The sequence below is a fragment of the Maniola jurtina genome, chromosome 6 (assembly GCF_905333055.1).
Source record: "Maniola jurtina chromosome 6, ilManJurt1.1, whole genome shotgun sequence".
NCBI classification, from domain to species: Eukaryota; Metazoa; Arthropoda; class Insecta; order Lepidoptera; family Nymphalidae; genus Maniola; species Maniola jurtina.
In genome coordinates, this window is record NC_060034.1 from 14337090 (window position 1) to 14362267 (window position 25178).

General features: G+C 37.9%; 1 protein-coding gene across 2 annotated transcripts; it reads right to left on the reverse strand.

Annotated features, from left to right (window-relative positions):
• Nucleotides 1–2: 2 nt before the first annotated feature.
• LOC123866029 (MORN repeat-containing protein 4 homolog) lies at nt 3–12035 on the reverse strand. Of its 2 annotated transcripts, none has more exons than XM_045907335.1 (4): nt 11913–12035; nt 4021–4213; nt 1763–1872; nt 3–1247 (listed from the first exon to the last, which is right to left on the reverse strand). In XM_045907335.1, exons 1-4 carry the CDS (start codon nt 11920–11922, stop codon nt 1093–1095), a joined length of 468 nt encoding a protein of 155 aa, XP_045763291.1. In that variant the 5' UTR covers nt 11923–12035; the 3' UTR covers nt 3–1092. The 2 variants fall into 2 exon arrangements, with proteins under 2 accessions (XP_045763291.1, XP_045763290.1); XM_045907334.1 differs by having other exon boundaries at nt 4021–4216; nt 11913–11972.
• Nucleotides 12036–25178: the final 13143 nt, after the last annotated feature.

Here is a 25178-nt window from a genome sequence, read left to right on the forward strand (position 1 = left end):
GATTTCTAGAACTCTGAACGTCGTGTCGGATCGTCGCCCAAATTACTGATAATTTATTATAAGTTAATGTACATAAATAAAAAATAAATTAGTTTAGTAATTAAAATGTATTTATGTATAATTGTAAAGGATGGCAATTAAATATTATTTTGTTGGGTTGACAATTGTTTTATTCTTATACATTTATAATTAAAGATTAATATTTTAAAATACACAACATTTACATAAACAGAACATTTAACAATAACCTTATAACAATATCGTATTATTTTCGTGGGAACTCTTTGATTTTTCCGAGCTAAAAAGTAATTTTTATATCAAATTTCATCAAAGATTTCGTAGTGAGTTGTGAAAATGTAAAAGGCAGACACGCGCAAGTTTCGGTTTTTAATAGTCCCGTGGAAATTCTTTATTCAGCATGGACCCTGCATCTTTATTCAGCATGGACCCTGCAATTTACGTTCTTGAAAATAATATCATGTTATATTATTTTCCACATAATTTCTGCCAAGCAGATTCCCTCACGTATATTTCGCGACAGGTCGACATAGCAATCGGGATATGAGGTGGAGTGACGCCCCGCACACCCACACGTCACCCGCGCTATCCCGCACCAGGTTAGCGAGTGGGCTGTGCGGTGAGCGGGGCGTCCCCACTCCGATTGCCATGTCGACCTGTCGCGAACTATACATGATCTGGAATTATCACAGCTACATTATTCCCACAGATAATTGATTGACGGACTAATATTACAGTGTAATATTAATCGTCTCTATTCGACATCAATACATTCGAATATAATCCCATTGATCATTTTAATTAGAGCTAGACCTTTGATTACCGACATCATAACAGCATCATTATAGAATACCTGATCCTGTAAAGGAATCCAATATCACCTTAATTCGCACATCGGCTAGATAAGACGTTTACACGTGCAATAAATTGAAAAACTAATTTCGTGCAAATAATTCCGTAATATAAATTCCGCTTTATTAAAGTGAACATGCCTTAACCAGAAGAAGCGCTGGAATAAACTGTGTCATATATGGCACAGCCCCAAAAAAAGACAAAAAGAGATATTTAATGCTGCTACATTTGCTGGCACTGTGCGCGGGCCATGTAGGCCACCTTCTGTGCCCGCTGGACCACCTCAGGGCAACGCTTGCGACGGACCATCTTGCAGTCTTGAAAGTAACCCTCGTTCCGCGGGAACCCATTGCTGCCATCGTTGAAGGTTACCAGACCTGAAGCGAACAAATTGATCATTATCATCATGATCAACCCATCGACGGCCCACTACTAATCTCCTCTCAGAATGAGAAGGGTTAAGGCCATAGTTTGCCAGTTGAAGGTTACAAGACCTGAAGCAAACAAATTGATCACCATCTACATAATCATGGTCAGTCCATCGCCAAGCCTATTCAGCACAAATCTCTCAGAATGAGAAGGTAAAATGCTGGTTCAGCGCGGACTGGAAGACTTTACACATCTTTGAGAACATTTTCTCACAATAATCACATAATTAGTTCACTAAATCACATATAGATGGCGCTGTCCATCATTGACTGGCAGTGTTGCACTTAAAAGTGTCTTTTACGATGGTACGGAACCTTCCACGTGCGAGTCAATCAAACCTGCTGCTGCGATCTCTTCCAGGCAACCAAAGTACAAAGGACGTAGCTTTTGAATATGATACCTATTCGTGTGAATAATCAAATGAAGGTATTTAATTATATCAAAGTAGAAGCAACAAACTTACCCAATCCCCAAACGCGGCCTCCTCGAAACTCCCCTTCAAACTTCATCCCATCCGATCGCCAGAATACTCCATGTCCATGGAACCAGCCTTGCATGAATTCACCCTCATACCTGAAATTGCAACAAGGTCAATCTCATTAACTAAATATTATCTCTCTCTCTACGTCATATTCCTCATTTCTGTGGGTCGAGACCCCTATCCACTAATCCCATAATAGTAGGTAGGGGGTTTGAAAGTAGTACCAGTGAAGGGTAACAGATTGGCATGGTTTGGGCATGTAATGCGGAGGGAAGATTTTTTACACCTTTGTTACCTGTTACCCTCCATAGCCATCCATCATGATTCAAATTTCATAGCCGCTGATCGTTCCTCCCTGTGTTGGGGACAATACCTACGCAGAGAAAATATCAGCTTTTATAAAATAACGAAGGTTTGGCACGCGCTGGCTCTTAGTCCATTATGTGGTCTCCGAGGAACAGAGGTGACAAAAAGACCAAATTCTGACTTCGATCGAAGTCGATCTCCCATCCAGTTACCGACCTGGGTCAACGTTGCTTATAATCAGCCCAATCCACTTTACGCTGCCACAACTAGGCTAAGAACTAGTAGTACCTAGTTAGATTGTAGCGGTTGCCACATTCGCAAGAAGATGTCGCTTCTAAACTCAATCAATCAACAACGCTCGAAAAACGAACCCCAGCCTGATAACTCACGACCTACGCCTAGATGGCAGCACGGGTAGCTTAATTGGAATACAAGGAGAAACACGCAACTTTCAATCGCATGGACAGAGCGTTTACCAAATTGCACTATATATAGAAGTTTCAACGCATAACCGTCGGCCCAGCTGGCGCTACCGAGCACAACACCGCTCGGTTGGGAATTTCCCTATTGCTACGGTCGAGCACACAGACACACAGCTCCCGTACAAGATATTACTGAAATATTTTTTTTAATTTTATCCACAAACCAGTACGCTAAAATTCATCAAAGAGGTAAGTATAGTACGCAACGAGATGAAAATCAGCGTGGGGGCGCCCCGTACACCCTCACATCCCCGCACTAACTCAGTGCGGGATAGCGCGGGCGATGTGCGGGTGAGCGGGGCGCCTCCCCCCCACCTCATACCCCGATTGCCATCTTGAACTTTAGCGTACTGTAATAAGTATAACAATTCTATGAACTGAACAATATGGAATGGAACAAATAAGGTTTCCCATTCAGCACGAAGCCACAGTAAGCTGTAGCGCTGATTTCCAGAAGTAGCCCAGTTGTTTCCGACAATTTAGTGCATTAATATTGTCTATTATATTCTAGAATACTCAAAATAAATTATTATAAAAACTGCATAAATAAACAAAATAAGGTAAATACCACAAATAATCTATATTCTATATATTCCTTCACTCTCTTGCCCAAAACATACCCAAGATTTGCAAACATTTTTTCGTTAGAAAGATGTTACTAGATGTGAATTAAATGGAAAATAATAAAACGAGTTTTCAGAATTCATGAAATGAAATGAACTGCTTTATTTTCCCTTGTTTCACGTTTAAATATTTAATTTTGTTTTCGAGTAAACGTCTATCTCGCGCATTCACGTTAATTAAACTCATGGATTACTTTTATTAATAAATTCATGAAATCCAGTAATGTAAATACAGTGTATCGAGAAAAATTTCGTGAAAAATGTCCAATTTAACTTTATTAATTGTTTTGGCTACTATTATACTCTTAATGTTATTATTATACTGAGATATCTTAGTTGCCCTGGCTCGTTAGTTAGGTTAGAACTTAGAACTTATTGAATTGTTTTTTTTCAAGAAATACCTATCTATTCTCAATACTAGTCTAGAGTTAGGAAGGTGATTGAACCCTTGTGCCTTGGTGAGCACGTAAAACTGTCGGTTCTGCGCCTTATTTCTCCACGGTTGTGTCGGATTGCCGTCCCATCGGATTATTAGAATAAGGAAAACCTGTGCTCACACACACATTAATTGCTCTATAATAAAACCCACGCATCTAATCCACAAATAAATCTAATGGGGAGATCCGTAAGAGATCCAGAGTAACCAACATAACTGAATGGGTTGCGAAACTGAACTGGTAAGGCGTACTGGTAATTCGAAAAATCGCTAGACGTTGGGGTCCCAAGGTTCTAGAATAGCGACCTTGCATCGAAAAACGCAGCGTTAGAACTTTAGAAGACCCTTTCAAGGTGGACAGATATTAGCTAGTCGGGTAAAAAGTAACTTTACTTCGCTCCATCGGGGAACGCCATGACTCCAAGTCCAGAGCACAGTCCAGCCGTCATGGCGCCATCGTATCTGGTCCCATCAGATAGCATGAGGTGTCCCATCCCGTTTTTCTGGCCCTTGGAGTTCCACTCACCCACGTACCGGGTACCATCTTCATATTTATAAGCGCCGGTTTTGGCCACCACTGAATCTGCTACTGAAAGAGAAAACGAATTTAAAAGAGTCCCAATCGCGCTTTGCCAATTTTTCATTTTTAGAATTCCGTTAAATAAAAAAAAGGAACCCTTCTTCTTCTCTCTGGGCTGGTTTCCGCACTTAAACGTTTCCGTCTGTTGTGCGTTAAAGGAACCCTTATAGGATAACTTTATTGATTGCCTGTTGGTCTATCCGTTTGGTCTTCTGTCGTGTCTGTCAAGAAATTCTATAGGGTACTTCCAGGATACCTAGAATTATGAAATGTGGCAGGTAGGTAGGTCATATAGCACTAGTAAAAAAACCAAAAACAGTGAATTTGTGGTTACTTCACAAAAAGAAAATGGGTTCACGAAAAAATTTATTTACCTACTAAATCTCGATAGTGCAGCCCATCATTAACTTTCAGTGTTCTAGGTACATTAAAGTGTTAGTTATAGCTTGTAAGATGGTACGGAACCCTTCTAGTGGGAGTCCGACTCGGACTAGACCGTTTTTCTTAGATTTTTACTGAAGTTCTCATTGCTATATTTTTGTCACAGGCGCTTTCTCAATAAAAAGTCAGATATATTTTAGTAGTCGATGCCCGCGACTTCGTCCGCGTAGATCTAGGTTTTTAAAATTGTGTATGATCTGTTTGATTTACAGAGACCAAAAGAACCTATGTCACTCTCCAGTCTCCAGGTCCTATCCATGAAAAAAATCATGTCGATACCGTTACGTACGATGTCGTACGTACGTTTCGTTTGCGACGTGATTGAAAGACAAATAACACACTTTCGCATTCATAATACGATGTGATGGTTAGTGATTTTTAAAGCTATTTAAAAACAACTGAATCAAAGTTACCGCAATTCCATTAGGACCATTTAGAAGGATTCTTTATCGAAAAAAGAATCACGCAAATTTTTAAATCTTGGAAATTTCAGAAAAAAATACGAACCTAATTGAAAACTTCAACTTTGGAATTTGATTAAAAAGTCAGGGGCACGGCGTAACTTTCCAGTTAACGTTAAGTGGGCGTAAAGCATTTTTACGATGTTAAAACATCTCCCAGAGATGTACATCGCTGCGCATGCAAAATCCGCTATTTATTTGTTTAGGATTTACCTTTTAAGCCCCGACCCAAAAAGAAGGGTGTTATAAGTTTGACGTGTGTATCTGTGTATCTGTCTGTGGCAACGTAGCTCCTAAACTAATGAACCGATTTTAATTTAGTTTTTTTTTTGAAAGGTGGGCTTGATCGAAAGTGTTCGTAGCTACAATCCAAGAAAATCGGTTCAGCCGTTTGAAAGTTATCAGCTCTTTTCTAGTTACTGTAACCTTCACTTGTCGGGGGTGTTATAAATTTTTAATTTACACTTATGTAATTCTGTTTGGTTTTAAAAGGTGTGTGTACACTCGGAAAAATAATTCGCTTGGCAGAGCATACTAATGCGCGCGTATGTATAACACACAAAGATACGACCCGATGCTATCCGATAATAGATACACTCACACTTACTACACTCACTCACACTTCTAGATAACCTTACCAGTCGTATAGGGTTGCAAATTTCACATTCGTCAACATAGTTCTGATGGCCGAGTGGTAATAGTGTTGAAGTTCTTAAATATGGCGTGAGTTCTAATCCTAGTGGGGGATTGCTTTTTTATTTTTGCAATTATTTATTTTGTCTTCTTTATACAGTCAAAATTATCATACTTTCAAACAATATAATTATAAGCAAGAAAAAACAAAAATAATAACACTTTTCTATTTTAGAAGTTATTTATTTGTCTTTTGTGCAGTTCATAAATTATTATAATAAGCAAGAAATAAATAAGACGCTTGTCAAAAAATTAACACATCAAGTTAACAGAAGGTATACAAAAGAGGAAAAAAAATTGACATACTTTATCTACTCCTATTACTCCTATAGTAATTTAAAACCAATATCGATGTGAAGTATGCTAAAAGTCGGTCAAGTATGAACGTAATGTTTTATTTACGTTTTGGGTTACTTTTAGGTTTGTGAGATGAATCAACATGTTAATTACTTAGTTAGAAATCAAAATCAATTATAACTTCTAACTGCAATAACAATAACATCACTCACAAATAGAATTAAATTAATTACCTATACTTTATTTAATAATGTATAAAGGTAGGCCACCCTCGTAAGCTATTACTTTTTGTAATCGACTCGTCATGTTAGTAACCATATTCCAGCAAGTCTATGCTGCCCCACAGAGACTCCCAGGTTGAAGTTACCACTTTATTCAAAGTATAATATATCGTTTACCTGTTGTTCTATTATTATAGTATTTTACGTCCATCCTTGTCCGACTCAAAAGATTTTTCATTATTAAAAATAACAACGTAATTACATCAGTCAAAGTTTATATATTTCATTGCAAAATGAAAGTCTATGGTCCTGGTGCAAACCATTCGTAATATTTTCTTCGTAATGTATTCCGGCCGCACGCAAATGCTTCCGCACAGTTTGTAGAACTACATTGTGCTTGGTCGCTGTCAACCAAATTTTTAAAAAGGAATCCACGCTATGCATTGCAACGATTTCTTGGTGGTGATGTGACTCCATCTTATAAGCTGATGGTTTGGGCCCAGGTCAACAATTGTCTACATGCCCCGTTTCACCGTAGTGACAGACCCACAAGCGCACGGTATTCATCTGTAAATGATTATATCCTGGATTAATACATAGGTTACTTTTTATCCCGGAAAATTAATGAGTTCCACGGGATTTTTAATAACCTATATACACGGGAATGAAGTCGCGGGCATCAACTAGTATTTAGTATATTGGTTACATTGTTATATTATAATGCGTCTGATTAAAAGTATTAAATGGAAAAAAACATTACGCTAACATTTAGAAAATACTAAATGCACATAAGTAAAACCATAAACATAATTTCAATACGAGTAGGTTATATTTGTTTACTTACCGATATCATCGATTTCGGTTATCGAAATATTCCGCTCAAATAACAATCTCTGCTTTTTAAACAAAGATAAATAAATGTTCCATGGTGGTGAGAAGTTCAGTAGTTATTCAGTGTGAAAAATAACACAATACACCATAAATGAATTCACTACAAGGATCTATTAATCCGCGTGCTCAAGTTCTATTTGACAATAATTTATAAAATAGGTAGGGTAGATTTAAAAAATGGGACATCAACTTGATATTGCCATTCTGTAATCTATAGGTATACCTACACCGCATAATTTATCGTTTTGTGGGTTCGAAACATTTCAGTGATGAATAGACCTTAACTGTCTTGTTTTAAAGCTTAAATTCGTCCACATATCTACAGCCAGCACTGCAAGTGAAAACTGCTAATTAAAGTCGTGAATTTTAGACGTTATCTCAAGGTGGTTTAAGGCCATTTTACTCTGACATAATTGTGCTTCGACGATCGGATTCTATCAGCGTGGGTAAGCGGCAATACTACCTAGTGCCTGCTGTGGGGAAATCAGCGAAATATGTAATTTGTAATTATTGCAAGTAGGTATGGTGAAAAGAGACCGACAATTCATTAAAGAGAGATAGGTGTAAAATAATAAGTAAACGAGTTATGCACACACATAATGCTTCGTTGTGTTGCCTGCTTACCGATTTGTTTTGCTTTGTGTACATGTAAGATTTGTGCTAGTTCAAAAAATAATCTTTTTAGCAATGTGATCGTCTCCTGAAATCTTCAGGCGGCGCAAGAAGTCCCTACAAGAGAACTATGTCCAGCAGTGGACGTCTATCGGTCGAAAATGATGATTATGATGATGAATAGCTATAGTTCGTGACAGGTCAAGATGGCGATCGGGATGGAGACGCCCCGCACACCCGCACAGACCTCGCGCTAACCCGGTGTGGGATAGTTCCCATGAGGGTGTTCAAGGCGTCACCCCGCCTCATGGCGGAATTTTCATGGCCAGCGACGCCATGTAGGATACGCACAACAGACGGAATCGTTTAAGTGTGGAAACCAGACCAGAGAGAAGAAAGAGAAGAAGACACGTAGGTTCTTTTTCGCGTGGAGTGTGTAGAGATGCGTTACGAAGGATATTTTGTGTGAACCATCATACCTACTAGCTACCTGCCTCGTTGCTTTAATGGTTAGCAAGTCCTGCCCTGTACGATGTCCTGGGCTAAAAATATTTAGGAATTAGATTTTTCGGTTAAGAAAGGGGGATGGGCCAAGTTGGTCGGTATACCTATCCAATAAAAGACACTTCCCATGAAAAGAAAGCATAAATAAGCTTCAATTTTTATCGTGGGCAGAACGCTGTAAACCACCGAACAAAGAGATATCACTCTTGCAAGTAGGTATGCATCACAAAAAGTAAAATTTTTACTAGTATCACACTAATCAATGTTATAAAGGTGAAAAATTGTGTATATATGTGTGTGTGTGTGTGTGTGTGTGTGTGTGTGTGTGTGTGTGTGTGCGTGTGTATGTGTGTGTGTGTGTGTGTGTGTGTGTGTGTGTGTGTGTGTGTGTGTGTGTGTGTGTATGTTTGTTACTTCTTCACGCAAAAACTGCTTGACGTATTTGGCTGAAATTTGGAATGGAGATAGATACTATCCTGGATTAGCACATAGGCTACGTTTTATCCCGGAAAATCAAAGAGTTCCCACGGGATTTTGGAAAACCTAAATTCACGCGGGCGAAGTCGCGGGTATCGGCTAGTTAGTTATAAATAAACAGTTCAGCGATAAAACTGCCTATATTACTTATTTAAATTACTCCATTATGTGCTATTCCATTGATTTTGTAGTGCTAGTCTCAAAAAATGTTTTCAATGACGTTATAAATATTTTTTTGTTGGTACGCCGATTAGGTTTCAAATCCTTCGCTTCCCTAAATTGAGCAGTGAAAAAGCAGCCTTAGAAAAATTCAATTACAACCTAAAATTGCGTCAAACTGAAAGCTTCCTTCCTTTTTGAAGTCCTTTAAAAGCTAAGTAAATTTGAACACAAAAAGATGGAAATTTAATCAAATTGAGCCCACTGTGAACACTGTGAATGTACTTTGAGTTTTATCCTATTGACGAACCAAGCGACCGACCTCACTTTATCTACATAGTTGCAGACATAATGGGAAAGTAATCCATACCTCCATACTTAATATTATAAATGTGAAAGTGTGTCTGTCAATCTGCCTGTCTGTCCGTCTGTCTGCTAGGTTTTCACGGCCCAACAGTTTAACTGATTTTAATGAAATTTGGTACAGAGTTAGTTAACGTTCCGGAGAAGGACATAGGCTATTTTTATTCTGGAAAATCAAAGAGTTTCCACGGGAATCTTATAGGCCCTACCGTTTAACAGATTTATATAAAAGATACCGAGGTAGCTTGCATACCGGAAATTTACAAAGGCAACTTTTGATCCCGGAAAATCAAACAGTTCCCACGGGATTTTTAAAAACCTAAATACACGCGGACGAAGTGCGAGCATCATCCAGTTATTCATAAAAATAGTTCGTGGGATAATCTCGGGGAATCTTTAATTTTCCGGAATAAAAAGTTGCATATGTCACTCTCTAGGTCTTCAACTATCTATGTAAATCAGGTCAATCGGTTGCGGCTTGATTGAAGGACAAACCAATAAACCAGTATATTTCAGACAGAACATTATGGAGATCTCAAGCATGCAGGATTCCCCACGAAATTTTCTTTCACCATCGCTCGATTATTGCAAATCATCAACTTATTAACCCGTCACTGCGGCATACTACTGAGCACGGGTCTCCTGTCAAAATGAGAAGTATTCAGGCCAGAGTCCACCACGCTGGCCGAGTGCGGATTGGCAGACTTCACACACCCTTGAGAACACTATGATCGGTATGGCAAAGTAAATAGAGGAATTTTAATATTGTACTACTAATAAACTTTTAGTTTCAACAGCTCTCAAAAATGTTCCACAATCTCTCGGACTATCAACGCAACTGACCTTAATTTAATAGGAAAACCGTAAACAGACAATGCCAGTTGGAGTATTGTAAGAGAAAATTTCACTGAACAAATTAGAAAGGATCCCAGATTTTCCTCATGATTTTCTCTGCGGAAAAGAATTTTCCTTGATTTTTTCCTTGTTATTAGGTAAACCTAATACATCCAATTTTGGTAATAGCGACAAAATAATAACATATAAAGGGCAACAGTTTTGTCTCCTCGGGCATGACTTATTATAGAGAGAGCCAACGCGTGCCAGACCTTCGTTATTTTATAAAAGCTGAAAATTTCTCAGCGTATTGTCCCCAACACAGGGAGGAACGATCAGCGACTGTGAAGTTTGGATCATGTTGGTTTTGGGAGATAACAGACGAGAAAAGTGTAAAAATCTTACGTCAACGTACCTTTAAAGTCTATTTTTTCATAGTTCCTTCTAAATGGCAAACCCCTGCCAGAGGCATTTCACTAAAGGCCTCATAAAAAAGCTCCACTCAGTCACTCCGCGGGAGAGAGCTACGCTTGGAGTTTGATCGAATCAGAAATGAGGAGATCCGTTGGTGAACCAGAGTGACCAGCGTTGCTCAACAGGTTGCGAAGCTGAAGTGGCAATGAGTAGGGCAGATATTTCGAAAAACACGATACATGTTTTTACTGCGGCGAAGTAGATAACGCCATGCACACTATATTTGTCTGTGCAAAGTGGAAGACGGAAAGAGAAAAACTGGTGGATAAAATAGGAGACATAACAGCAGAAAATGTAGTTAAAAAGATGCTAACAAAGGAAGAGAATTGGATTGCTGTTGCAAATTATGCCGAAGTAATCATGAAGGAAAAGGAGGAAGAAGAGAAAAGGAGGGGAAAAAATAGATGAAGGGGCAAAAGTGTTGTGCTGTGTTTTAGGCTGCGAGGCGGGCACACAGCCAACAAGGAGACAGCAGGGGTTTTAGCCGGTAAAAGTCCGGCACTACCCAGTGGGTGTCCATGAGGAATTCCCCTGCTGTATAAGAAAAAAAAAAAAAAAAGATATTTCCAAAAACTTCTAGACTAAGATGTTAGAATGGTGACCTCACACCGGAAAGGGCAGCGTTGGAAGATCTCCCACTAGAAGGACATTGGACAGCCGACATCAAACTAATCACAGGGCGCCGCTGAATTCAAGCAGCGCGAGGAAGTCTCTATAAAAGTCCTATAGATCGTTTCAACGAATAGTTTCTACGGCGTTATGTTGGCTCCCCTATCTGTCTAAGTCATTGAGTGGTCATTGGCACCATATTTGCTGAGAAGACGCAGATTTTGTTCAATTTCATTTGATTTTCTAATCATTCATTCATGAAAATCAAATGAAAATAAACAAAATCTGCATCTTCTTATGCAAAAATGGTGCCAATGACTTGGACAGACAGGGGAGTCAACATAACGCCAAAGGAACTATTCGTTGAAACGATCTATACTCGTGTGTCAGCAATGGACGTCTGTCGGTTGTACACCTAAGCGTCACTCAGAAAAGCAGGTATTACTTAAATAATTTTAAATAATTATAGAAATGTCCTGCCAAAACCTGATTATTGTGATGAATAGCTATGGTTCGCGACAAGTCGAGACAGCAACCAGGGTGAGGACGCCCAACACACCTTCACAGCCCGTACGGGCGTTCAGGGCGTCCCCTTGCCTCATACCCCGATTGCCATCTGACCTGTCACGTACAGTAATTACGATATTATAAACTGTTTTGTTTCCTTACCTTCCGCCATATCGATATCCACAGCTTGAACGAAGGCAGGCGAAACACTGAAAGGTTTCGTTTCGGCCGGCAAGGTAATCTAATTACCTTAATGCCGTTGGTGGATCTAACACGTTGTTATTCTTTATGCTGCAATAGCTCAGTGGTTACTTTTTACCTGACTACAGCAAAGCCAAAAGGAAGAGTTATGATTTTAGCAGTCTATGTATGTATTTATGTACCTTTGTATTTGTATCAGATTCTGTGTGTTCCACCGTAGCGCCTAAATTACCGGGCCGATTTTTATGAATGACTAGCTGATGCCCGCAGCTTCGCCCGCGTGGATTGGTCAGATCCCCTGCAGCATCAGGATTGAGGATTTGGACTCCAAATTTTTTATGAAACAATATCGCAAAGTTCCTCTATCGATTAAAAAAGAAATGACGCAAATCGGTTCCTTTTTTAACCGACTTTCAAAAAGGGAGTTGTGTTTTTCTACCTATGTACACTGATATCTGAACCGATTTGCGTAATTTTTTTTTAATCGTTAAGGTAACTTTGCGAGATTGTTCCATAAAGAATTTGGATTCCAACTCCTCAATCCTGATGCTGCAGGGGATCTGACCTATCCATGCGGGCGAAGCTGCGGGCATCGTCTAGTGGTAAATAAGAATGACGCACAGGCGTTCAGCGAAATCAATTATGGTCCACCGTAATTGTGGGCTAATAGCCCGGCTCAGTGTATCCTTATTTACATGACGTAGAACTGCAGGGGAATTTGTCTATTTTAGGCTTGTATATCTCGAGAGAAACAAGGAACCTATAATAGGATCTTTTTATATTGTAGACAACAGGTACATGCCATTATTAATTTGGTGTTTTGAACAGCCGATATTTCGACTCAGTTGCATGAGTCGACGTCGGCACGGTAATATTATCTATACAGTATTCTAACTCGGCCGTTTCTTTGAAATAAATACCTACAGCTGCGCGGTACGTAAACATGCGGTAGGGCTGCCCGCCTCCTGCATTTTAAGTACATTTGCCTACTTTGTGTTTCCATCTAGTTTTGTGATTGTAAATATACTTTTTTATATAAACAAATAAAATACTTTGTGAATTCAAATGGAAATAGGAAATGTTCAATAAAAATGCGTGTTGTTTTTTGATTGGTAGATTTAATTAAAAAACCATGTTTATGATTGAATAACAAATCGGTCTTATACATTTGAGACCGAAAAATATTTGCGCCTCGACTGAGACGTAGGAAATTAAACGAACGATACGAATTATTAAATTTTAAAGTTTAAAAAATCCGCATTCTAGTATAAAGCTTTTAATTAAAAATTGTTTTGGGAAACATGGACAAGATGGAGAAAAAGGAATATCTTTTACTTGGTTATAGATACCTGCAGCTACTTAACAATTTATATATTTGGTTTTAAATGAAGTTCGGAATATTTTCTCAATTTTTTCTATATATTCCACAAAATCATCGCTGGGTACAATCAAAAAAGTTTGCGAATTAATCTTATTGTAGTCCCGGTACCTTAAATACCGATATTTTGAGCTGAAATTGTGGCTCCTTTGATCGGGTTTCACATACAACAAAAAAAAACGGGCGGTTATTGTTAAAAAACCAAACACCGCCCGTTCGTCACTGCGGCACAGTCGCGACTGTCTGCGTGTCGAGCGCCTGCCGACATCGAGTTGCGTAGGTATAGCTTGCGTTTCGCCCATTTGTATGAAGTTGGAATACTGTAGACATAATATTACCGTGACGTCGGGACTCATGCAACTCACTCGAAATATCGACAGTTAAGGTGGATGCGACGGGTCTGCCCGCGATATTTAAATTTTATTTGGTTTTTCGGAATTTGTAAACTAATACGACAAAGTAGGCTTATGGCATTCTATTTGCGACAATAACAGTATCCTCCCCACCTATTTATATAAAAATCTTTACTTGAAAGGGTCCAGTTTAAGAAATTAGCTCTAGTATCGATTGTAACTCACAAATTAGTCGATACTAGGCTAATTTCTTAAACTGGACCTTATGTCTATGTAAGCCTACGTGCTAATCCAGGACATTATCTATCTTCATTCCGAATTCCAGCCAAACCATCCAGTGGTTTTTGCGTGAAGGAGTAACAAACATACACACACATACACACAAACTTTCACCTTTATAATATTAGTGCTACCAGCTAGATAACAGCTTTGCAGCAGATTGAGGCCTGACACGTTCCCTGATATTGTAAGGATTAGGTTAATCCATTCAAGCCCGAAATCCGTTAAACGAAATTAATGACAGGATATTCTAATCCGTAAACAACATCTTACGAGATCTTCCAGGGTTATTGATGCTTATAATTAACTGCTACATATTTGAGAACCTTGATAGCCTAGTGGTTAGGACGTCCGCCTCCTATTTAGGAGGTTGGGGGTTCGATTCATGTACCTCTCAATCGACGCGACGTAGAGAGACCAATAAGACTTCGTCTGCTTCGTGCGGTGCTTTTTTGTAGTGTTTTTTTTTTTGTGAGAAGTGGCCGGTTTTTGTGTTCTGCTGGTGTTTATTGATGGTGGAACTGACAGGGGAGCGCTCTACAGGGGCGCTGCGTGTATGTCGGTGGGCGCCGGCACAGACGAAGTCCATACTTATACATATAGTTTCCATAACTTGTAAATAACTACAAACTCGATATTGGTTAATCAGTGTAAAGCCAGACGAGAGAAAAAAAAAGAGACCAAAAGTTTGACTGAAGATGTGCGTCATTCCACGCGACACATAATAGCGTAACACAATCAAATCAAGGTAGTAGCTGTCAAACAAAAAGACCATTTATCCATGTCCAAGCTAAATGACTCGACAATGCAAGGCCCTGAACTTGTATTAGCAAAGAGCGGTGCATTTTGCGCCGGGAAGCGCATGATTGGTCTCTGGCCATATAAATGATTGGCTTTCACTGCAAGCAAAACTATCACTGACCATGATCGACCCATCACCGAATCACTACTGTAGATCGATTCAGAAAAACCTGCATCAATCATTTTTTTTTAAATTTTGAATTGATTGATTGGGGAATTTATGCTATTCTTGTTGCAACGATAGATTGTAGCCAATAGTGAGCGAGCGTCAACCAATCAGAGGTGATTGCGATTGTGACGTAGCTGTCATTTTGCGATTGAGCTCCTCAGTTCGGGTCTCCTCTTGAAATGAGAAGGGTTCGACCATAGTCTACCATGCTGGCTAAGAGCAGATAAGCCGACTTCACACACCTTTGAGAACATTTATGTCGGTTACGCAGTATTTAATATTATTTAGAGAAGTGTAGAAATCACTATCATAAAAATTATAAAAAGGGGCAAGCTCTCAATTTCGTGTGTTATTTATTTATTTTAAGTAATTTTCATCAAAATCTTACCGGCCAGCAATAATGAATAGTTGAACTCGTATCATTGTTTTCTTTTAAATTATAATTTTTTAATTGTACATAAAGTCGAAATTAACGCTCGAGTTCGTTTTGGTTGTATTGGAAAACCATCCTAAAGTTGAAAGACGTACACAGTAGCTGACCAAATGCATACATTGTTACATAGGCAGGTACGTAGATAAGTTTGAATATAATATGCATTTCACATTTTAGAGTCAAAAAATTATCAAAAAGACTGATTTCCAAAATTACTGCAAAGTAAAAAAATATTTTTTGTTTGTACACGTGTATGTGTGCTGAAGTTTGGCGTGAAGTGTAGTTTTTCATTAATTTATTTATGCTCGTCCGACTTCATACATATTATATACACGCGTGTAAACAAAAATTGTTTTTTACTTCAACAACAAAAAAATGCCAACGGGACCCTTCACGCTATTACTAAGCCTCCGCTGTCCATCCTTCCGTCCGTCCGTCCGTCGCACCGTCCACCTGTCCGTCCGTCTGTCTGTCAGCGGGCTGTATCTCGTGAGCCATAATAGGTAGAGGAGAGGCTGCTTTGTTGGTCCGCCCCTTGAATAACTCCATGTTGTAATTTAGGGGGTACACCGTCGATGGGAGTTGATTCCACAGATTGCATGTGCGTGGAAAAAAGGATGTGGCACCAAGGAAAAGTGAGAGTGAAATTGTTTGCGGTGGCGTGTGGTGTGGTTGTAGAAAAAGGAGGGTGGAATGAGGTCAAACAGCTCTTCTTTGCCGTAGTCGCAAAAGGGTGGTTGCGGATAGTTGAAAGCGATAAAATTATGGTATCAAATGTTATATAAACAAGGCTGGTGAATGTTGCCAAGATGGCATGCTTGATGCCGGTGGCGATCGATCCGTACCAAGGACGCAGCGCATTGAAGTCATTGATAATGTCTGAAACTGAACAGGTGTGGTAACCCTTACTGAATTGTACCTATTAGGCGCTTTGCAGATGGAGCAACTTCAGTTGCAGAAACTTCCTGCCTTTCATGATCTTAGGTCAACGGAAAGTACACTTATAGGTTTTAAATCCCTTGACGATAGACAGACAGATTCCTTTTTATACAAGGAACCAAAAGCTTAATTTGCTAATAATCCGCTAAACCAGACAAATCTGTATGGGCGATCTTCTTCTTCTCTCTGGGCTGGTTTCCGCACTTAAACGTTTCCGTCTGTTGTGCGTCTGTATGGGCGATATGCACCGCCTGCCTTCCTACTGCTAAACATGCAGGAAAAGCCACAGGAGGTCTACATCTCCTGAGAATGCTCGTGTCGGGGCGAAACGTGCGTTGAGTGTTTTTGGGATTTGTGTGGTACTGCGTGGAGGTGGTGCGAATTGCTTGCTTTGTGGCTGGCTTTTCCTGCATGTTAAGCAGTGGGAGGGCGGGCGGTGCATAATGCATGCTGCACGTTGCACCATACAGATTTGTCTCATTTAGCGGATTATCGCAAATTAAGCTTTTACGTCTTTGTATATCATGGACTTCCGCAAAGTAAATGCCTGCTTCTATACAACAGATTCCTTTTTCTCTGGAGAAACGGAACCCTAAAAAATTAACACTTCAGTTTAATTTTTCAGTGTGTTTGTTGTCTGCAAATCTTCTGTAAATAATTTAATCTTTGCTCTAACCTTGGTGTACCGTGTTTACAGTGTAACTTTGTGATTGGCACTTGAATTCGCATGAAAATACCAAACAGTAAAATAATAAACTGATTCGTTCTTGATTTCTTTTAAAGTTCAAGGCAGCTGTCTGATTGAATGCTAATGCAGTTTTTCAAATTTTGTGCACGTATTCTATTCTGCAGCTACCTAAGCTTCCAGTACCTCCCACGTACCTAATACTAAGGGCTAAGCAAGCGCCATTTTCAAATGTGAAAAATTTCACTTTTCAGTCCATTTTTGGCAGCACAGTCATGTTTTTTAATTTTTTTAAATTACGATTTGTTGATAACGGCATTGGGTTAAGAGTCTCGATAGCTCAACGGTTGAGGAACGGACTGAATTCCGGAAGGTCGGCGGATCAAACCCCACCCGTACCCACTCCTAGCACAAGCATTACGTTTGATTGGAGGGGAAAGGGGAGTATTAGTCATGATAAACCATGCTAATAATTTTTTCTTAAAAAAAACAGGGTTTTAGTGTAATCCACGCTGAATACCACAACTAAAGGTAACTCCATAAATCAGGGGTTTTCAGGATGTGTCCCTTCACCGTTGAGGCGAATAATTTATTAATGCACTTAAGTATTTCCAAATAGTTAGAGGTGCGTGACCGGGATCTGACCTTGGACCTCTAAACGTAGACTATACATAAAATATCAAAATACTAAATTTTTTCATCAACACTATTACTGTTTATCGTATCTATGTTACTCAGTATCACAACTCGTTATACAGCGGTAAAGTTTATTGAAACTTTACAACCAGTACCCACTAGATTGTCCTGAAACATGAAACTATACCAATGGACTAAGAGCCAGCGCGTGCCGGAGCATCGTTATTGTATAAAAGCTGAAAGTTTCTCTGCGTATTGTCCCCCACACAGGGAAGAACGATCAGTGACTATGAGGTTTGGATCATGGCGGCTTAGGGAGATAACAGGTAATAACAGGTAACAGGGACAATACGCAGAAAAACTTTTTAATTATTTATTAATTATTTGTATAAGAAAGTTGTAATAATCAAGAGAAAAGAAAGAAAAAGTGGACAGGAAAGCACTTAACTCTATAAGAGATCTCTACCAGTGACCTTTGGCAGGCCGAAAGTTGTAAAGGGAGTAGAGTAGGTACAACAAAGATAGAAAGTACCTACTTACTTATACAAGAAGAAAAAAAACTTTCAGCTTTTATAAAATAACGAAGGTCTGGCACGCGCTGGCTCTTTGCCTATAACAGAGCATCAACCTCGACAAACAGGACTAGATAAAATGTTAAAGGCCACGTACCTCCTCGTGCCTTATAATTAAGTATTCTGAAAGAGGATTCTTATGAGGATTTCTTTACAAAAAGCTCAAATAACGTGCTATATTTACATGGGTATTCAATTACAGAAAAATGTATGAAGGCCCTAGCAACACGTCCTTTCATAGGTAACCTAGGTACCTATGCTCTTAATGACAACCGTGCCCTTTGAGTCAATTTTTAGGGTTCCGTACTTCGAAAGGAAAAAAGGAACCTTTATAGGATCACTTTGTTGTCTTTCTGTCCGGTCGTGTGTGTCAAGAAACCTGTAGGCTGCCTCTTATTGACCTAAACTCATGAAATTTAGCAGATCTATTAGTACAAGTGAAGGGAGGATTCCATGAATTAGTAGTTACATCACAAAAAAAAATTAAATGTGTTCACAAGAAAATTAATTTTCTAAATCACATAACATAGTGGCGCAGTCCGTCAATAACTTAGTACCTATAATAAAAGTCGGTATAGTAAAGTGTTAGGTATATCAAGATGTACCTTATATCGTACAAGTATGATGGTACGGAACCATCCGTGTGCAAGTCGAACTCGCACATGACCGATTTTCTTTCTTTTTCTATAAAAAGACATCTTGACTGAGTGACTGGTCTATCAAAGCGCAGCCTAATTCTGTTTGGCACGCAGTTAGCTATTATGTCGTAGGAGGAAGGATTTTGGCAAATTCAATCCCAAAGGGTGTAAAATAGGAATTTGATATTTAAGTAGTCCACGTGGATGAAGTCGCTTGCATAAGTCAGTGTTTGTACAAAAGTACGACCCATTGCCGGCCCACTACTGATCACGGGTCTCTTCTCAGAGTGAGAAGGGTGTAGGACATAGTCTGCCACGTCGTTGGCCCAATGCGGATTGGCAGACTTCACACACCTTTGAGAACATGGAGAACTCTCAGGCATGCAGGTTTCCTCATGATGTTTTCCTTTACCGTTAAAGCAAGTGATATTTAACTACTTAAAACGTATAAAACTGAAAATTTAGAGGTGCGCGCTCGGGATCGAACCCCTGACTTCCGATTAGGAGCCGGACGTCCTAACTACTAGGCTATCACACATGGGACAAGTGTAAATTAAAAATTTATAACACCCCCGACAAGTGAAGTTTACAGTAACTAGAAAAGAACTGATAACTTTCAAACGGCTGAACTGATTTTCTTGGATTATAGACACTCTCGATCAAGCCACCTTTCAAACAAAAAAACTTAATTAAAATCGGTTCATTAGTTTAGGAGCTACGATGCCACAGACAGATATACAGATACACACGTCAAACTTATACACCCCTCTTTTTGGGTCAAGGGTTAAAATTCGGTTTATAAAGTATCTCGTTAAAAGTGACGAATGCCGTCAGTGGATTTCAACATAATTAAGTACCTATTTGTTATCAGTACCCTCGTGAGTCGTGTATGCTCGTGACACTAGCAAAACAAATTAAACTACATTTTAAATACTGTGGAATTACAGAGTTAATTCCAACATTGTAAAATTAAAATAGATTATATTATTAAGTACCTGGCAAGATTCGAAATTAGTTTGTTTTTGCAAAACCCGTAATAAAAAATGTATACCTGTAGGGTTGCCAGATGGAAAAACCGGCCAAGTGCGAGTCAGGCTCGCGCACTAAGGGTTCCGTACTCGGGTATTTTTTCCAACATTTTGCACGATAAATCAAAAAATACATAAAATACCTACATAAAAATAAATAAAAATAAGTTTTAGAATGAACAGGTAAAGCCCTTTCATATGATACCCCACTTGGTATAGTTATCGTACTTTGAAAATTAAAACACATTTTAATTTTTTTTAATATTTTCAGATTTATTCCTGTACTTGTGCTATAAAACCTACCTACCTGCCATATTTCATGATTCTAGGTCAACGGGAAGTACCCTATAGGTTTCTTGACAGATAGACAGACAGACAGACAACAAAGTAATCCTATAAGGGTTCCGTTTTTCCTTTTGAGGTACGGAACCCTAAAAATGTGTACCTGCAGGGCTACCAGACGGAAAAACGGATCAAGTGCAAGTCGATCTCGGACACGAAGGGTTACGTAGGTATCACCGTAGAAGAAAAACATATTTTCAAGCAATATGATATGATAATATGAAATTCCCTTTACTTGTGTTGTGCTATAAGATATTGTGCTATATCTTCCAAATTTTATCATTCTAGGTCATCAGGAAGTACCATGTAGGTTTTGATTCCCTTGATGTATCTTGACCGACAGATAACGAAGTGATCATTAAAAGATTAATCTATACATATATTAAAATTGTAGAAAAGTGGTGTCTGTACAATGGAAAAAGTAGCAGGGGTTGTTATTATATCGATGCCGAACCCGAAATTGTAATTAATTTTTTTTTGTCTGTTTGTCTGTTTGTCTGTGTTTGTGCACGCTAATATCAGAAACGGCTTATTCGATTTAGATACGGTTTTCATTAATATATTGTAATAAGCTTCAATTAACATTTAGTGTTTATTTCATGTGAATCGGTTCATAAATAAAAAAGTTATGTCAATTTAAAGAATCACGGCAAACATTTTTAACGTACAGAGTATATGCTGCTCGAAAAGTGACTATTCCACGCGAACGAAGTCGCGGGCACAGCTAGTGTAATAAATAAATCTTTATAAGGTAAAATTTAAGTTTATACTCATACACTAAGTAAATCATGGTAATGACAAGCAAAGTTCCTGGCCCCCAAACTAGGATTTCCTGTGCTATGGAAAGCCAGTTTCCTCTTGAGCTGGGCGGAGTGGAGCGGAGCGGCCCGAGAATTCGAAACCCAACCACAGTACTCGAAATCTCCACCTTTTCTTTTTTTATTTCTTAGGAACCCTAAAAATGGAAAACGAAGCGGATTAGTACTTCGCAAAAAAGGACGATTTCAGAAATAAATCTCCATACTAAATGGCAGATTTACATAGGGTTAACCTGAAAAGTTTATTTATTTATTTATTTATTTATTAGGACACCAGAAAGTTATAATATTAATACATTCTTAAATCTATACATACACACACACATAATTAAATATCTAACTTATTAATTAGGTGTCACAACTTGTGCCAAAAGAAATAAAAAATAATTATTATTAAACAATAAAAAAGTTTACAATGTACAAAATTTATGCCTTAAAATAAAGTAAAATAAAAATACTAACTAGTTATTAATGAACAATTATTAATGGTGAAAATTGACTACAAGTATTAAGTAATGTGTAATAATAGTATGTAATATGAACCGATTTATGACCTTAACAATTCTATTATTTGTTTCTTGAATTTTGGTAGTGTGTTTTGGAAGATATCAACCTCTTTACTGATTGTGTTGTACGTTTTAGTTATTCTGGATATGGCGGAAAATTGTTTGAGGTTAGTTCTGGCTATGGGTTGGTGTAAAAGGCCGGTTGCGTGTCGGGGAATTCTGCGTGGGACTTTTAACTGGAAGGTTTGTAAAAGTGGTGGGCAATCAATTATACTTCTTAGAGTCTTATAAAGAAATGTCATGTCGAGGAGTTTTCTGCGGGTCACTAGGTTAGTCATTTTAAAATATTTCAGTTTGTCATTATAGTTAGGAAGTCGTTTGTGTAGTTTGCACGAATATGCTAGGTGTCTCAGAAATCTTTTTTGAACGCGTTCCATCCTCAACTGGTGAGTATTATAGTTAGGTGACCATACCACACTACAATATTCCAGAATGCTTCGGATATAAGTATTGTAAATTTTTATCTTTGTGCTTGGCTTGAATATCTTACTATTCCGAATTAAAAATCCCAACATTTTTGACGCTTTAGTGACGACATTCTCAATTTGCGGAATAAATGTTAGTTTGCTATCAAATATTATACCAAGATCTCTTAATTCTGATAATTCATTAAGGACTGTGCCGTTAATTTGATATTGAGATTGAATAATGTTTCGGTTTCGTGTAAATATTATAGAATTACATTTTTTAGCGTTTAAAGCCATGTTATTAATAATGCACCAATTTGTAACAGCATTTAAATCATCTTGGAGTAAAGTGCTATCTGTTAAGCTTCTAACAGTTTTAGCCAATTTAAGATCGTCTGCAAAAAGATAGGCACTACTATGGTTAATGCAAGCTATGATGTCATTAATAAATAAATTAAATAACCAGGGCCCAAGATGTGATCCTTGGGGAACTCCAGAAGTTGCTGTGTAACTGTCAGAATTAAATCCTTTTACTACTACATATTGAGTTCTGTCTTGTAAATATGACCTAAACCAATCTAGGATGGAGCCGCTTATCCCATAGACAGCTAATTTCTTAAGAAGTACCGTGTGACATACTTTGTCAAATGCTTTTGCAAAATCCATGTAAACAGCATCAACTTGGTTACCAGCGTCTACAGCATTGACTAGTTCGTTATGGTAAGTGACTAAATTTGTACTAGTGGATCTTGAGGTAATGAAGCCGTGTTGTTGCTCGATGAAGATATGTTTTGTATGATATTTTAAAACAGGGTAAATCATAGCCTCAAATATTTTAGCAAAAACCGACAAAATAGAAATTGGTCTGTAATTACTTATATCTTCAATGTTGCCACTTTTATATATAGGTATTACTTTAGCGGTCTTCCAAGCTGTGGGAAATATTCCACTAGATAATGATTTGTTAATTATAAGGAATAACGGTAGACTCAAGGATGATGAGCACTTTGAAACGAAATATGGTGGAATTCCATCTGGCCCCGGACCTTTACTAATATCAAGCTTTTTTAAATGCTTAAGAACAGTATTCTGTGAGATGTGAATATCAGATAAGATGTTTGTGTAATCAATGTCAGATGTATGGTAATCGTTTGATGTGGAATAAGAGAAGGTCGAAGAGAAAAATGACGCGAATAAATTACATATATCTGATCCATCAGATGCGTTTGTGCCATTTAAGGACATTATTTGAGGAAACTGAACAGTTTTTGAACGTTTGTTTTTCAGATAAGCCCAGAAATATTTTGGATTGTTGCTGATATTTATTTCAATTTTTCTAATATAGTTATGGTAGCAATTGGAAGTTAATGTTTTGCATCTTTTATTTAGTATTCGTAAGGATATTTCGTCTAATGGATTTTTATAAATTCTATATCTATGAAGGATTTTATTTTTCTCTTTTATCATTTTAATTAAAGATCTGTTAAACCATGGAGGATATTTTCCTTTATTCACTTTAGTTTTGGGTACATGTGTGCTAATAACATTATTTAATATGTCATGGAAAACCGTAACTGAGTCATTTACAGTATCGCATTTATTTAGTTTACTAAACCAATTTATACTATCTAAATCCGCAGTGATAACATTATAATCTGCTTTGTAAAAGTTATGCCTTATAGCTTCATTATTAATTTTAAGGGATTTTTTTCCAGTGAAAGTTAATGATATATCTATAGGTATATGTAAGGGATCGGCACTGACGAATTCATTTGTGGCTGCTGTTACACTAGTATTTGTTATATTAGTTAAAACCAAGTCCAAAACTTTGTTTTTGTTGTTAGATACATTATTATACTGATTGAAAAGAAAAGTTACTCAAGAGACGCTGTTTTTGTCGGCTTATTCCGTTTATCCACCCTAAAACAGCCACCCTAGGTTGTACACTCGAAAACTGTGTCCTTCACCCCGGATGACGAAATTTTAAATCATTTTTACTCAGGGGTGGACGAAGTTGCGGTCATCATCTACTTGGTACGGAAATAGCTTGCACCCTGGAAACGAATATAGATAGTTTTCTATCCCGGAAAATTACCATGCCATTTGAAAAAAACCTAATTAAAAAAATTGATTAGGTAGCTTAACTTTAACTTTTAGGTAGGTTAACTTTTTTGTTTCTATAGATAATATTATATTTATACGACCAGATCAGAGTCAGAGTATACCGACTAAGAATTTTTTTCTGTCATACTGACTCTTGTTATAATAATCGTTCCATATAGGTAGATAATGCTGCAGTGCCACACCAGTACATAAAATAATCCTTTCTTTGTTTTAGGCACTATAGTCAGGCAAAAATATTTCCCAAATCATTATTTGTTTCGACATTTTGACAGACGGACGAAGAAAGTTGCACCATAAGGGTTCCATTTTTACCTTGGTACGGAACCCCAAAGAAAGTCGTTTTCTGGAAATCTTGCGACAGGGACTTGGCTGTGTTTATCGCAAGGACGCAAAATTGTGGTCTCTTGATGTTTATAATGTTGAGGAAAACTTCTTATAAAAGCTTGTCGGTTTAACAACGAGAAAGTTTGCTTGAAACGATGACATTATTATATTTTCAGCGTATTTGACTTTATTAAAATGTTTTAATTGGCTCTTTATTCTCGACATTAAAATGAGTAAACTCAATCCACCTACAGAATATACTTGATAAGTGATGTACCTACCTACTAATTATATCAACGCAATTACTCTACGTCTATTCCATGACTAAGAACTTACCTACGAAATTAAAATCCAACTCCTTTTTTATGTATGAGAGCAAACCTGAAAAATGTTTTATTGACATCAACCAACGAGTTTCGAATTTTTTTTACAAAATTATAATAATAATTTAATTGAATTTCCAATTCAATATTCGGTTTTTAACCCCCGACTCAAAAAGAGGGGTGTTATAAGTTTGACGTGTGTATCTGTGCGTCTGTCAGTGGCATCGTAGCTCCTAAACTAATGAACCGATTTTAGTTTAGTTTTTTTTTTGTTTGAAAGGTGGATTGATCGAGAGTGTTCTTAGCTGTAATCCAAGAAAATCGATTCAGCCGTTTGATAGTTATCAGCTCTTTTCTAGTTTGTAACCTTCATTTGTCAGGGGTGTTATAAATTTTTAATTTACGCATGTGG